Source organism: Oncorhynchus nerka, unplaced genomic scaffold (assembly GCF_034236695.1).
Source record: "Oncorhynchus nerka isolate Pitt River unplaced genomic scaffold, Oner_Uvic_2.0 unplaced_scaffold_1186, whole genome shotgun sequence".
Lineage (NCBI taxonomy): Eukaryota > Metazoa > Chordata > Actinopteri > Salmoniformes > Salmonidae > Oncorhynchus > Oncorhynchus nerka.
In genome coordinates this window covers 97888-114406 of record NW_027040147.1, presented here as the reverse complement: position 1 = coordinate 114406, position 16519 = coordinate 97888, and the positions used below count along the sequence as shown (strand labels likewise).

Sequence of the window (16519 nt, the reverse complement as noted above, 5' to 3'; positions counted from 1 at the left end):
AGAGAACCAGGACAGGACAGGACTCAGAGAGGAGGAGAGAACCAGGACAGGACTCAGAGAGAGAGAGAACCAGGACAGGACTCAGAGAGAGGAGCAGAGAGGAGAAAACCAGGACAGGACAGGACTCAGAGAGAGGAGAGAACCAACTAGGATCCAGTCCTGTTCCGGTATTAACTAGGGTCCAGTCCTGTTACCACATTAGCTAGGATCCAGTCCTCTTCCTGTATTAACTAGGATCCAGTCCTGTTACCACATTAACTAGGGTCCAGTCCTGTTCCTGTATTAACTAGGATCCAGTCCTGTTACCACATTAACTAGGATCCAGTCCTGTTCCTGTATTAACTAGGATCCAGTCCTGTTACCACATTAACTAGGATCTCCTCTCTCTCCTCTCTCTCCCCTCTCTCTCTCTCTCTCTCCCCCCTCTCTCGTCTCTCTGTCTCTCTCTCCTCTCTCCCTCCCTCTCTCTGTCTCTCTCTCCTCTCCCTCTCTCTCTCTCTTCCTCTCTCTCCTCTCTCTCCTCTCTCTCTCTCCTCTCTCTCTCCTCTCCCTCTCTCTCTCTCTTCCTCTCTCTCTCTCTCCTCTCTCTCTCTCTCCTCCAGGTGTTCTACGTCTGTTGGAGCATGATGAGGAGTATGTGTTCACTCTGCCCTGTGCCTACGCCCGCTCCATTCTTACCGTACCCTGGGTGGAGCTGGGAGGGAAAGTCACCATCAGTTGTGCCAAGAGTGGATACTCTGCCACCGTTACCTTCCATACTAAACCCTTCTATGGAGGAAAGATACACAGGTGGGTCTGAGAGAGAGAGAGATAGAGAGAGAGAGAGAGAGAGAGAGAGAGAGAGAGACAGAGAGACAGAGAGAGAGAGACAGAGAGAGACAGAGAGAGACAGAGAGAGAGAGAGAGAGAGAGAGAGAGAGAGAGAGAGAGAGAGAGAGAGAGAAGAGAGAGACAAGGAGAGAGAGAGAGAGATGTTTACATGTGTATAAAGGTATCTTGATGGTCCCTGTCATTCCTATCCCTCCCTGTTTGAGACGGTGTGTGTGTGTGTGTGTGTGTTCATCCATCCATCTGTATGTGTCTGACCTAATGACATCGTCACCCTTCGTCACTCTTCCTGTTAGAGTGACAGCGGAGGTCAAGCACAACCCGACGGGGACCATAGTGTGTAAGGCCCAAGGGGAATGGAACGGTACCCTAGAGTTCACCTACAGCAGTGGAGAGACCAAGGTCATCAACACCTCCAAGCTGCCTGTCATCAGGAAGAAGATACGCCCCATGGAGAAACAGGGACACTACGAATCACGGTGAGGAGGGAGGGAGGGAGGAGGGAGGGAGATACGCCCCATGGAGAAACAGGGACACTACGAATCACGGTGAGGAGGGAGGGAGGGAGGGAGGGAGGGAGATACGCCCATGGAGAAACAGGGACACTACGAATCACGGTGAGGAGGGAGGGAGGGAGGGAGGGAGGGGGAGGGAGGTACGCCCCATGGAGAAACAGGGACACTACGAATCACGGTGAGGAGGGAGGGAGGGAGGGAGGGAGGGAGATACGCCCATGGAGAAACAGGGACACTACGAATCACGGTGAGGAGGGAGGGAGGGAGGGAGATACGCCCATGGAGAAACAGGGACACTACGAATCACGGTGAGGAGGGAGGGAGGGAGGGAGATACGCCCCATGGAGAAACAGGGACACTACGAATCACGGTGAGGAGGGAGGGAGGGAGGGAGATACGCCCCATGGAGAAACAGGGACACTACGAATCACGGTGAGGAGGGAGGGAGGGAGGGAGGGAGGGAGGGAGGGAGATACGCCCCATGGAGAAACAGGGACACTACGAATCACGGTGAGGAGGGAGGAGGGAGGGACATACGCCCCATGGAGAAACAGGGACACTACGAATCACGGTGAGGAGGGAGGAGGGAAGAAGATACGCCCCATGGAGAAACAGGGACACTACGAATCACGGTGAGGAGGGAGGAGGGAGGAGGGAGGGAGATACGCCCCATGGAGAAACAGGGACACTACGAATCACGGTGAGGAGGGAGGGAGGGAGGGAGGGAGGGAGATACGCCCCATGGAGAAACAGGGACACTACGAATCACGGTGAGGAGGGAGGGAGGGAGGGAGATACGCCCCATGGAGAAACAGGGACACTACGAATCACGGTGAGGAGGGAGGGAGGGAGGGAGATACGCCCATGGAGAAACAGGGACACTACGAATCACGGTGAGGAGGGAGGGAGGGAGGGAGATACGCCCCATGGAGAAACAGGGACACTACGAATCACGGTGAGGAGGGAGGGAGGGAGGGAGGGAGGGAGGGAGGGAGGGAGGGAGATACGCCCCATGGAGAAACAGGGACACTACGAATCACGGTGAGGAGGGAGGAGGGAGGGACATACGCCCCATGGAGAAACAGGGACACTACGAATCACGGTGAGGAGGGAGGAGGGAAGAAGATACGCCCCATGGAGAAACAGGGACACTACGAATCACGGTGAGGAGGGAGGAGGGAGGAGGGAGGGAGATACGCCCCATGGAGAAACAGGGACACTACGAATCACGGTGAGGAGGGAGGAGGGAGGAGGGAGGGACATACGCCCCATGGAGAAACAGGGACACTACGAATCACGGTGAGGAGGGAGGCTCTGAGATCAGTAATAATGGTATAGTGTCCCTCTACAGGGGCAGAGTGTTACCTCAGCTCTGAGATCAGTAATAATGGTATAGTGTCCCTCTACAGGGGCAGCGTGTTACCTCAGCTCTGAGATCAGTAATAATGGTATAGTGTCCCTCTACAGGGGTAGAGTGTTACCTCAGCTCTGAGATCAGTAATAATGGTATAGTGTCCCTCTACAGGGGTAGAGTGTTACCTCAGCTCTGAGATCAGTAATACTGGTATAGTGTCCCTCTACAGACGTCTGTGGCAGAGTGTTACCTCAGCTCTGAGATCAGTAATAATGGTATAGTGTCCCTCTACAGGGGCAGAGTGTTACCTCAGCTCTGAGATCAGTAATACTGGTATAGTGTCCCTCTACAGGGGTAGAGTGTTACCTCAGCTCTGAGATCAGTAATAATGGTATAGTGTCCCTCTACAGGGGCAGAGTGTTACCTCAGCTCTGAGATCAGTAATACTGGTATAGTGTCCCTCTACAGGGGTAGAGTGTTACCTCAGCTCTGAGATCAGTAATAATGGTATAGTGTCCCTCTACAGGGGTAGAGTGTTACCTCAGCTCTGAGATCAGTAGTAATGGTATAGTGTCCCTCTACAGGGGCAGAGTGTTACCTCAGCTCTGAGATCAGTAGTAATGGTATAGTGTCCCTCTACAGGCGTCTGTGGCAGCATGTCACCTCAGCTCTGAGATCAGTAGTAATGGTATAGTGTCCCTCTACAGGCGTCTGTGGCAGCATGTCACCTCAGCTCTGAGATCAGTAATAATGGTATAGTGTCCCTCTACAGGGGCAGAGTGTTACCTCAGCTCTGAGATCAGTAGTAATGGTATAGTGTCCCTCTACAGGCGTCTGTGGCAGCATGTCACCTCAGCTCTGAGATCAGGAAACATTGACTCTGCTACAGAGCACAAACACTGTCTGGAGGAGAGGCAGAGAGCAGAGGGCCGACAGAGAGCTGCCTCCAACACACCCTGGACACCCAAGTACTTCATCAAGGAGGTGAGGAACTAGGACCTCAACGGTTCACTTTGACCTCTGACATTACCTCAAACTTTGAGTCAGCTTCCCTGGTCTTGTCTTTAATGTATGTTCACAATCCAAATGATTTAAAAAAAGACACTACTAAATATGTTTCCCTTTGCTTTCTCTCGTTCTCTCTCTCTCCCTCTCTCTGAAACTCTCTCTCTCGCTCTCTCTCTCTCACACTCTCTCTCGCTCTCTCTCTCACTCTCTGTCTCTCTGTCTCTCTCGCTCTCTGTCTCTCTCTCTGTCTCACTCTCTTTCTCTCTCTCTCTCTCTCTCTCTATCTGCCTCTCTGTCTCTCTGTCTCTCTCTCTGTCTCACTCTCTTTCTCTCTCTCTCTCTCTCTCTGTCTCTCTCTCTATCTGCCTCTCTGTCTCTCTCTCTCTATCTGCCTCTCTGTCTCTCTCTCTATCTGCCTCTCTGTCTCTCTCTCTGTCTCTCTCTCTTTGTCTCAGGGCGAGGGCTGGGTGTATCACAACCCCTTGTGGAAGACCCACTGACGAGGGGAGGGGCCTCGGGGGGAGGGGCAACGTGCCAGCTGCCAATCACAGCACGGCGAGCGGCCCGCTGGTGGTCATGGCAACACACAGGGGACCAGCTAGCCGGGCCGCTAGAGAATAGAGGAAATACACAAGGGGCCTGTGTTCCAAATGGAATCCTATTCTCTATATAGAGGACAACTGCAGAAAGAGTGCACTATATAGGGAATAGGGTGCTAATTTTCAGATTTGCCCAAGGATTGTCTTGGATGAGGAGCTTGTGTCTCAGTCATTCAATAAGAATGAGAGGTGCCAAAGACTCTCAAGAGGGACAGATACTACAGTCAAGACAGCAAAAAGCTCACTGAGTTTCCCTGTCAGAAGCTGACCTGCTACCACACGATACAGGAAACTCGGCGGCCATTTTGGAGACGGACCGGGTCGAACCAGGAAGAGGTTGGTTAGGGACAGAAGATGAGCGTGATCGTTGGTGGTCAAAGATAGCTGAACAATTATGTAGCTTTAAAAAAATATATAGTAGAATCTAAATACCAGAAGAATATATTATATTCACATGGTTCTTCCTTCACTTTTAATTTGTTTGCACAGGTACTGTAGCTGTCTCCACTGTTATTACCCAGTAGGCCACAGGAGGGATTGTCCTTCCAGCTGTCTCCACTGTTATTACCCAGTAGGCCACAGGAGGGGTTGTCCTTCCAGCTGTCTCCACTGTTATTACCCAGTAGGCCACAGGAGGGGTTGTCCTTCCAGCTGTCTCCACTGTTATTACCCAGTAGGCCACAGGAGGGGTTGTCCTTCCAGCTGTCTCCACTATTATTACCCAGTAGGCCACAGGAGGGGTTGTCCTTCCAGCTGTCTCCACTGTTATTACCCAGGAGGCCACGGGAGGGGTTGTCCTTCCAGCTGTCTCCACTGTTATTACCCAGTAGGCCACAGGAGGGATTGTCCTTCCAGCTGTCTCCACTGCTATTACCCAGTAGGCCACAGGAGGGGTTGTCCTTCCAGCTGTCTCCACTATTATTACCCAGTAGGCCACAGGAGGGGTTGTCCTTCCAGCTGTCTCCACTGTTATTACACAGTAGGCCACAGGAGGGGTTGTCCTTCCAGCTGTCTCCACTGTTATTACCCAGTAGGCCACAGGAGGGTTTGTCCTTCCAGCTGTCTCGTTATTACCCAGTAGGCCACAGGAGGGGTTGTCCTTCCAGCTGTCTCCACTGTTATTACCCAGTAGGCCACAGGAGGGGTTGTCCTTCCAGCTGTTTCCACTGTTATTACCCAGTAAGCCACAGGAGGGGTTGTCCTTCCAGCTGTCTCCACTGTTATTACCCAGTAGGCCACAGGAGGGGTGTCCTTCCAGCTGTCTCCACTATTATTACCCAGTAGGCCACAGGAGGGGTTGTCCTTCCAGCTGTCTCCACTGTTATTACCCAGTAGGCCACAGGAGGGGTTGTCCTTCCAGCTGTCTCCACTGTTATTACCCAGTAGGCCACAGGAGGGCTTGTCCTTCCAGCTGTATGATGTATGTAAGATCCAAGGATCTATGATTTGTCCATAATTAACACACAACACCAAACACACTGTTTAGTGAAGAGTCTTCCTTCAGCCCTTCTGTTCTATGATGTACAGTATATATATACCGGTTATGTATGTTTGTCACACTTGACTTGGACACTGTTCATAACACAATAGCCCAGTATAGAGAACAGCGTTTCCTTCAGCCCCTCCAACAGCGCACAATGGAGAAATGTAATCAGAGGTGAACACTGCTACAATGTCAAAGTCAAAGCCATTTCTCCAGCCCACACCAGCAATCTTCAGTATTCACACACTAACGTTGGAGTGATTGGAACCAGGAAGTAGCCTGGTGCTCCAGTCTGTTTGTCCTTTTATATGGCCGAACCTTGAAGAGATCTTTATATGGCCGAACCTTGAAGAGATCTTTATGTGGCCGATCCTTGAAGAGATCTTTATAGGGCCGAACCTTGAAGAGATCTTTATAGGGCCGAACCCTGAAGAGATCTTTATATGGCCGAACCTTGAAGAGATCTTTATAGGGCCGAACCTTGAAGAGATCTTTATAGGGCCGAACCTTGAAGAGATCTTTATAGGGCCGAACCGTGAAGAGATCTTTATAGGGCCGAACCTTGAAGAGATCTTTATATGGGCGAACCGTGAAGAGATCTTTATATGGCCGAACCCTGAAGAGATCTTTATATGGCCGAACCTTGAAGAGATCTTTATAGGGCCGAACCTTGAAGAGATCTTTATATGGCCGAACCTCGAAGAGATCTTTATAGGGCCGAACCTCGAAGAGATCTTTATATGGCCGAACCTCGAAGAGATCTTTATAGGGCCGAACCTCGAAGAGATCTTTATAGGGCCGAACCTCGAAGAGATCTTTATATGGCCGAACCTTGAAGAGATCTTTATAGGGCCGAACCTCGAAGAGATCTTTATATGGCCGAACCTTGAAGAGATCTTTATAGGGCCGAACCTCGAAGAGATCTTTATATGGCCGAACCTTGAAGAGATCTTTATAGGGCCGAACCTTGAAGAGATCTTTATATGGCCGAACCGTGAAGAGATCTTTATATGGCCGGACCTTGAAGAGATCTTTATAGGGCCGAACCTTGAAGAGATCTTTATATGGCCGAACCTTGAAGAGATCTTTATAGGGCCGAACCTTGAAGAGATCTTTATATGGCCGAACCTTGAAGAGATCTTTATATGGCCGAACCTTGAAGAGATCTTTATATGGCCGAACCGTGAAGAGATCTTTATATGGCCGAACCCTGAAGAGATCTTTATATGGCCGAACCCTGAAGAGATCTTTATATGGCCGAACCTTGAAGAGATCTTTATAGGGCCGAACCCTGAAGAGATCTTTATATGGCCGAACCTTGAAGAGATCTTTATAGGGCGAACCTTGAAGAGATCTTTATATGGCCGAACCTTGAAGAGATCTTTATATGGCCGAACCTTGAAGAGATCTTTATAGGGCCGAACCTTGAAGAGATCTTTATAGGGCCGAACCTTGAAGAGATCTTTATATGGCCGAACCTTGAAGAGATCTTTATAGGGCCGAACCTTGAAGAGATCTTTATATGGCCGAACCTTGAAGAGATCTTTATAGGGCCGAACCTTGAAGAGATCTTTATATGGCCGAACCTTGAAGAGATCTTTATAGGGCCGAACCTTGAAGAGATCTTTATATGGCCGAACCGTGAAGAGATCTTTATATGGCCGAACCTTGAAGAGATCTTTATAGGGCCGAACCTTGAAGAGATCTTTATATGGCCGAACCTTGAAGAGATCTTTATATGGCCGAACCGTGAAGAGATCTTTATATGGCCGAACCTTGAAGAGATCTTTATATGGCCGAACCGTGAAGAGATCTTTATATGGCCGAACCTTGAAGAGATCTTTATAGGGCCGAACCTTGAAGAGATATTTATATGGCCGAACCGTGAAGAGATCTTTATAGGGCCGAACATTGAAGAGATCTTTATAGGGCCGAACCTTGAAGAGATCTTTATATCGCCGAACCTTGAAGAGATCTTTATATGGCCGAACCTTGAAGAGATCTTTATAGGGCCGAACCTTGAAGAGATCTTTATATGGCGAACCTTGAAGAGATATATTTATATGGCTGGACTTTGAAGATATATTTATGGCCGAACCTTGAAGAGATCTTTATAGAGTCTAATTTATGGCCGAACCTTGAAGAGATCTTTATAGGGCCGAACTCTTGAAGAGATCTTTATATGGCGAACCTTGAAGATATATTTATATGGCGAACCTTGAAGAGATCTTTATAGAGTCTAATTTATGGCGAACCTTGAAGAAATCTTTATATGGCCGAACCTTTGAAGATATATTTATATGGCCGAACCTTGAAGAGATTATATATGGCCTAACCTTGAAGAGATCTTTATAGAGTCTAATTTATGGCCTAACCTTGAAGCGATCTTTATAGACTAATTTATGCCCTAACCTTGAAGAGGTCTTTATAGAGTCTAATTTATGGCCTAACCTTGAAGAGATCTTTATAGACTAATTTATGGCCTAACCTTGAAGAGATAGTGAAGGTCAGAGAGAAAGGTAGACTACCTCCACTATACAGCCTTCACCACAGTAGAACAGTGTACTGAATGTGGCTTGGCTGCCTCCCAAGTATTCCCCACATAGTACCTTTACTTTGGACCAGGCCCTGGTCAAAAGTAGTGCATTACATAGGGAATAGGGTGCCATTTGGGAGGTACAAATCCAACCGTATCCAGGAGGTACAACTCCAACCGTATCCAGGAGGTGCAAATCCAACCGTAACCAGGAGGTACAACTCCAACCGTATCCAGGAGGTGCAAATCCAACCGTATCCAGGAGGTGCAAATCCAACCGTATCCAGGAGGTACAAATCCAACCGTATCCAGGAGGTGCAAATCCAACCGTATCCAGGAGGTGCAAATCAACCGTATCCAGGAGGTGCAAATCCAACCGTATCCAGGAGGTGCAAATCAACCGTATCCAGGAGGTACAAATCAACCGTATCCGGGATCGCAAATCAACCGTATCCAGGAGGTACAAATCCAACCCTCTATAGAGAGATATATTGACCCTTGATTTATTTAATCCACATCTGATATTTATTCTCTGGTTTTCAATATTCTGTGATCCTAGGCTTAGGTTCAATCTGGGCCTGTGGAAGATAGTCGCTATAACAAGATTTAAATTTAAAGGCAATGTTTCCTGCGTTAGCGGAGACTGCATTCACGGTAAACGCTGCACATATCAGCTCAATATGAAATGATCTTTACATTTCAATCGGGCTTTACGTGGCTCTTCAATCTAGCCCCGTAGTCTGTCTTGTCGCCAGCCATCTCTTTCTGTGTGGTAATGAGCCTGGGGGACGGGTTAGATCTTACTTAACAAACAGAAGGAGAGCCGCTCCAGTAGTGGTCCCTTCCCTGACATGTTTTGTCTTAATTACAACATGTTTTTGTCTTAATTACAACATGTATTGTAGCAGAGGTGCTAACGACATATCTTCACCTAAACAACACTCCATCCATCACCACAGCTGGTCCCTCCACTAACAATCTGTCTCCGATGTGTCGGTAGAAATTACAACGTTCATCGGTTAGGTAACTCTAGTCTGAATATAATTCCTGAATTCTCCTTCAACAGAATCCTCATGCAGTGATCATTTTGTCCTGCCTCATTTAAACTGACTGAGAAACACCGTCGTACACTTTGTAGACAGTTAGTTGCTAACCGGGATCCTTGGGATGAACCTACCCATTGAAGCATCATACCCATTTTATCATACAGGGATGATTTCTGTCTCTTGAAAACTTGCTGAACAAATCAAACATTTTGGGAACAACGGACTAATGAAACAAATACCAAAATATATTTTTCTTTAACTGTCTTTACATTTGAACTTCAATGAGGTGACATCAGAGTTGGACGTCCCAGGGATTCCATTTAGCATGTACTCTTTGTAGACAGGAGCATGGCAGTGAGAGCTATAGAGGTCATTTTATCAGTAATATGGGTTGGTTGAGAATCTATGGACCTTTTCACACTATCGTGCCAAGCAGAACCAACCAGCTGACTCAGATAGTTTCCTTTCACATGGTTCCTTCCAGCAACTATGGTAGATGTGGAACCAGGCCAGTTTGGCTGAGTGGTGTGAACAGCTCTTAACTCCTCTGTGGAACCAGGCCAGTTTGGCTGAGGGGTATGAACAGCTCTTAACTCCTCTGTGGAATCAGGCCAGTCCAGTTTGGCTGAGTGGTGTGAACAGCTCTTAACTCCTCTGTGGAATCAGGCCAGTCCAGTTTGGCTGAGTGGTGTGAACAGCTCTTAACTCCTCTGTGGAACCAGGCCAGTCCAGTTTGGCTGAGTGGTGTGAACAGCTCTTAACTCCTCTGTGGAACCAGGCCAGTCCAGTTTGGCTGAGTGGTGTGAACAGCTCTTAACTCCTCTGTGAAACCAGGCCAGTCCAGTTTGGCTGAGTGGTATGAACAGCTCTTAACTCCTCCGTCCTGTCAGTATGAGATCAGCCACGTTTTGAGTATGAATGTTATTATGTGTAGTGTGAAGTGCAACACTGCAGCGCGTGCGTCATCAGTCACATGAGGCCTTGACCAAAAACACTCTTTGGGTGTGTCCCAAATGAATCCCTATTCCCCACAGGGCTTTGGTCTAAAGTAATTGCACTATGTAGGGAATAGAGGTGCCAGCCCTGGTCTAAAGTAGTGCACTATGTAGGGAATAAGTGCCATTTGGGATGTAGAATCACCTGTGTAGAACCTATGCAACACTTGACTTAGTCGTCTTAAGACATGGGACAGCCAGGGGACAGGGTTTTACCATGTATATTATGTATTGAGCGAATAAATATCTCTTCACGTTCTGTTGTTGTTCTGTTGTTGGCAGGCCGTCTGTGGTGTGGGATGGGGATTTAGCCAGGGAACCACTGTGAATACTATCTCTCTCTCGTTCACTATCATCTCAGTTTAAGTGAAACAATAGTGAACCAGAGAATGATATGACAGTTTGGATTTCGGACGACTGACGACCGTTTGAGGAAGAGGATGTCGAGAGGTCGAAAGAAAAACACAAATGAAAGTAGCTCTTCTCAGGTCTCAAGAACATAACTGATTCTAGTACTGCATGTCATGCAGACGTGTGAAGTAAATATCTCTACAGTTAACTGGCGCTAACTGGCGGTGGAGTGCTGCCATCTAGTGGATCTTAACAGACACACACAAGTCGTTTGGAATCCTCCGTGACGAGACAAAAAGCTGTGTTGGGATCGAGAGGAAGACAAAAGCGACACACAGAGAGACAATTTAATGCAACCTCTTTAATAAAATAAAAAAGTTATCTTTCATTCTCTACCAGCATCATGTCATTACAATTGATGGAATAAACTGTTTATTTTAAGGAAAAAATCTACCGTTTCTGCATTTCATTCCTAATAGGGCGCTACTTTTTCTCCATTAGCCTCCATCGTTCATGTAATAAATACCTAGAGAAGGCCCACGTCCAAAATAGCACCCTATTCCTATTTGTACCCTACTTTTGATCAGGGCCCATACAATTCTGGTCAAAAGGTAGTGCTACTACATAGGGGAATAAGCGCCCCTGTGACACAGGACAGAGTCTTGACAGATTGATATATGGGCTTCTCCTGGTAAAGCTGTTAAAGGCCAATACAGTCTGACCAATCATCTGTGAATAAAGACCATGTGATTAAGGCCAATACAGTCTGACCAATCATCATGAATAAAGACCATGTGATTAAGGCCAATACAGTCCTGACCAATCATCATGACGAATAAAGACCATGTGATTAAAGGCCAATACAGTCTGACCAATCATCATCTGAGCGAATAAGACCATGTGATTGAAGCCAATACCAGTCCTGACCAATCATCATGGCGAATAAAGACCATGTGATTAAGGCCAATACAGTCCTGACCAATCATCATGGCAAATAAAGAACATGTGATTAAGGCCAATACAGTCCTGACCAATCATCATGACGGGAATAAAAACCATGTGATTAAGGCCAATACAGTCCTGACCAATCATCAAGCGAATAAAGACCATGTGATTAAGGCCAATACAGTCCTGACCAATCATCATGACGAATAAAAAGACCATGTGATTAAGGCCAATACAGTCCTGACCAATCATCATGCCGAATAAAGACCATGTGATTAAGGCAATACAGTCTGACCAATCATCATGGCGAATAAAGACCATGTGATTGCAGGGGACAACGTTGAGAGACTGGATTTAGATTAGACACTGAGTGTCGTTAAACTACAGAGGTTTAACTCCTGAAAAAGAGCCACTTCATGTACCAGAGAGAGATTCTCGTGTTACCTTTAGAAACAGAAGAGTGGCTATAGGACAGAGAGAAAGTGCCGATGTGACTAAAGTGCATCAAGGACAAAATGGACAATCAAACCAGATCTGAGCATTTTTAGGCTGTTTCAGTGCAGCGTGTTTCTAACACCTAGAAGAACAGGTGTTTCAGCCGTCTGAAAGGGCATCTCAGCCCAGACAATCTCATAAGGAAAATGATAAAATAACATCTACTCCATCTAACAAATCATCAAGTCGTTGTTGTATTTCTGTTCTCCAGAACTACAAGATGTATCGTTAGCCTCAAACAGCCTGGTTCCTCTCTCTAGGTTCCTTCCCAGGTTCCTTGTGGCCCTTTTATAGGGAGTTTTCCCTAGCCAGCGTTCTTCTACACCTGCATTGCTTGCTGTTTTGGGGTTTTAGGCTGGGTTTCTGTACAGCACTTTGTGACATCGGCTGATGTAAGAAGGGCTTTATAAATACATTTATTGATTGACAATACATTTTATTGATTGATTGTTACAGGGAATTTAGTGGGATTAATTTTTATTTTTTTTTAAAAGGTGTTTATTTGATGTTGCCATAGTGTGATAGATCAACACCAGGTCGAACAGGAGACCGAATCAACTGAGACAGACAGGAAATAAACTTCAAACAATAACTGAACATGCACCAGGAACTAAACCATCTCGTTACATCAAAACTCCTCTCAAAACTCCTCTTTCATGTGTTTTGTGTTTTTATAAAGGTATCTAGTTTAGTTCACACCTGAAATGGTACAGAATGTCTTTGGTGCCACGGACTGATTCCAAGTCAGTTTAGATTGAATGATTTTGATATTTAGTGCTTAGTTGTTTTTGTTTTATTAGTTTTCCCCCATAAAAAAAAAATCTGTGGCCGACACAAATGGCACCTATTCCCTATATAGGGCACTACTTTTGAACAGGACCCATAGGGAATAAGGCACCTTTTGGAATGTATCCTCGGTCTGTCTGCCTGTCATGCCCTGGCCTGGAGTGGTGTAAATTTACAATGGCTCCTCCTCTCCTCTCCCTCCCCTCTCCCCTCCTCCTCTCCTCTCCTCTCCTCTCCTCCTCCTCTCCTCCTCCTCTATATCTCCTCTCCTCTCCTCTAATCTATATATAAATCTATATAATCTATATCTCCTCTCTATATATATAAATCACTCTCCTCTCCCCTCCCCTCTCTAAATAAAAATAAATATATATCCCCTCTCCTCCCCTCCCCCTCTCCTCTCTCTCCCTCCTCTCCTCTCTCAACAACAGCAATAGTCAAGTACAAAAAAAACAATTCTAAAGATTAGGTAAGCAGGTCAAAGTTCAGTTCTTCCAGGTTAAGCGAACCCGGCAGAGGAGGTCATGAGACTGGGCGACACCCCCAGCCAGAGGTCAACAGAAGGGTCATCGCAGAACCTCGATTAACCACGATGATCATCATAGACCTGTGGTCCAGGTAACAGGTCTCTCAGACCGTTGGTTGGTGTTTGTTATTCTTCTTCTTGATTGGTGGATTACTTCTTGTTTGCGTTTTGAATGATTTGTACACCTCTCTCTCTCTCTCCCCTCTCTCTCTCTCTCTCTCTCCCTCTCTCTCTCCCTCCCTCCCTCTCTCTCTCTCCTCTCTCTCCCTCCCCCTCTCTCCCCCCCTCTCTTTCACTCTCCCTCTCTCCTCCCCTCTCTCCCCTCTCTCTCTCCCTCCCTCTCTCTCTCTCCCCCCCTATCTCTCTCTCTTTCTCCCTCCCCTCTCTCCCCCCTCTCTCTCTCTCCCTCTCTCTCTCTCTCTCTCCCCCTCTGTCTCTCTCTCTCCCTCTCTCTCCCTCGTGTAGCGCATTAGTGGTTTTTTATGGTTAAACTGATTTCTTGTTGTTCAGTTTCTTGCCTTTCTTGAGGGCAAGTTTGTTCTTCACATGACCACGCTTCCTCTTCGCCGTCTGAAAAAAGTAAATCATAACATTTAGATGAGACAGTAGATCAGTCCAAAAAACTATAAATTCCCTCACTGATAGGTTAACCCTAGACATGTAGCACTCTGATAGGTTAACCCTAGACATTTAGCACTCCTGAGGTTAACCCTACTTTTAGCCCTGATAGGTTAACCTCTTTAGCACTCAGGCCTATTTGGCACTCTGATAGGTTAACCTAGACTTTAGACATAGGTTAACCCTAGACATTTGCTCTGATAGGTTAACCTAGACATTTGCATCCTGATAGGATTAACCCTAGCACTCTGATGGGTTAACCTAGATTTAGCATCTGATAGGTTAACCTGAACACTCTCTGATAGGTTAACCCTAGACATGTAGCACTCTGATGGGTTAACCCTGAGCATTTAGCACTCTGATAAGGATTAACCTAAGCATTTAGCACTCTGATAGGTTAACCTAGACATTAGCACTCTGATAGGTTGACTTGCTTAGACATTTTAGCACTCTGACCTGTGGGTTAACCCTAGACATTAGCACTCTTGATGAGGTTAACCCTAGGCATTTAGCACTCTGATAGGTTAACCTTAGACATTTAGCACTCTGATAGGTTAACCCTAGGCATTTAGCACTCTGATGAGGTTAACCCTGGACATTTCAGCACTCTGATAGGTTAACCCTAGACATTTAGCACTCTGATAGGTTAACCCTAGAACATTTAACAGCTCTGATGGGTTAACCATAGGCATTTAGCACTCTGATAGGTTAACCCTAGGCATTTAGCACTCTGATAGGTTAACCCTAGGCATTTAGCCTCTGATAGGTTAACCTAGGCGACTACCTCTGATAGGTTAACCTAGGCATTGCTGATCAGTAGTTATACCTAGGCATTCTGACACTCTCAGTAGGATTGCAACCCTGACATTGGCATCATAGGTGTCCTAGGCATTTAGCATCTGATAAGTTAACCTCAGACTTGACTAGCACCTGATGAAGTGCTAACTAATTGATTCTGGACAAGGTGGAAGGGAGAGGTGGTGATTCTGGACAAGGATGAAGGAGGGGTAATTGATTCTAGACCGGACAGATTGAGGAGGTAGGTAATTGATTCTGGACAAGGATGAAGGGGGTGATGATTCTGGACAAGGATGAAGAAGGGGGGTAATGAATTCTGAACAAGACAAGATGAAAAAGGGAAAGTAGTAATTTTAGACAAGACAAGATGATAAAGTGAGTAATTCTAGACAGAGATGAGAGAAGTAGTAATTCTAGACAAGATGAAGAGAAATGGTAAATTCTAGACAGGAACAAAGACAGAGAGTGGTAATTCTGAACAGATGAAGAAGGTAGTGATTCTAGACAAAGAGGATGAAAGGAGAAATGGTAATTCTGAACAGGAACAGGAATGAGGAAGAAAGTAATTCAATTCTAGACAAGATGAGAAGAGAAATGATGAATTCTGAACAAGAGATAAAGGAAGATGACAATTCTAGACAGAATGAAATGGTAAATTCTAGACAAGAGATGAAAGGAGGGAGTAGTAATTCTGAACAGAGATGAGGAAAATGATGAATTCTGAACGAGACAAGGATAGAGAAGTGAGAGAATGATGATTACTGAACAGAGACAGAGATGAAGTAGGAATGGTAATTCTGAACAAGAATGAAAGAGAAATGGTAATTCTGAACAGGAATGAAGGAAGGCCAAGTATTCTAGACAAGATGAAAGCAGAAGAAGTATTGATTACAGACAGAATGAAAAGGAAGGCTAGTTGAGAAATTCTAGACAGAGATGAAGAGAGGTAGTGAGATTCTAGACAGAATGAAGAGAGGTAGTGATTACAAGACAGAATGAAGGAAAGTAATTGAATTCTGAACAGGAATGAAGAAGATGATGAGAAATTCTAGACAAGATGAGAGGAAGTAGTAATTCTAGACAGGAATGAAAGAGAGAGTAATTAATTCTAGACAAGGAATGAAAAGGAAGAAGTAGTATTCTGAACAGAACAGAATGAGAAAGTAAGTAATTCTGAACGAGATAAGAGAGAAGTAGTAATTCCTGAACAAGATAGAAAGTAGTAATTCTGAACAGAGATGAAAGGAAGAAATTAGTAATTCTAGACAGGAACAAGAATGAAGAGAGAAATAGTGATTAGACAAGATGAAGAAGAATGGTAATTCTGAACAAGGAAACAGAAAAAGGAAGAAGAGTAGTTAATTCTAGACAAAGATGAAGAGAAGTATTAAATTCTACAGACAAGAATGAAAGAAAGTGAAGTAAATTCTAGACAAGATGATAGAAAAGGTAAAGGTAGTGAATTCTGAACAAGAGATGAAGAAAGTATTAATTCTAGACAAGAATGAAAGAAGATAGTAATTCTGAACAGAATGAAAAGGAAGGAGGTATTAAATTCTGAACAGGAATGAAAAGGAGAAGTGTCAATTCTGAACAGAGATGAAGAAGAGAGTAGTGAATTCTGGACAAGGATGAA

At 45.7% G+C, this 16519-nt stretch overlaps 1 protein-coding gene across 1 annotated transcript; it reads left to right on the top strand.

Moving 5' to 3' along the window:
• Nucleotides 1-602: 602 nt before the first annotated feature.
• On the top strand, nucleotides 603-7054 carry LOC135569187 (oxysterol-binding protein-related protein 10-like; the record flags this gene model as incomplete). Its single annotated transcript, XM_065015977.1, has 4 exons — nucleotides 603-789; nucleotides 1125-1307; nucleotides 3528-3681; nucleotides 4161-7054. Coding segments are annotated over 4 exons (569 nt in total), but the record flags the coding sequence as incomplete, so codon positions are not given.
• Nucleotides 7055-16519: the final 9465 nt, after the last annotated feature.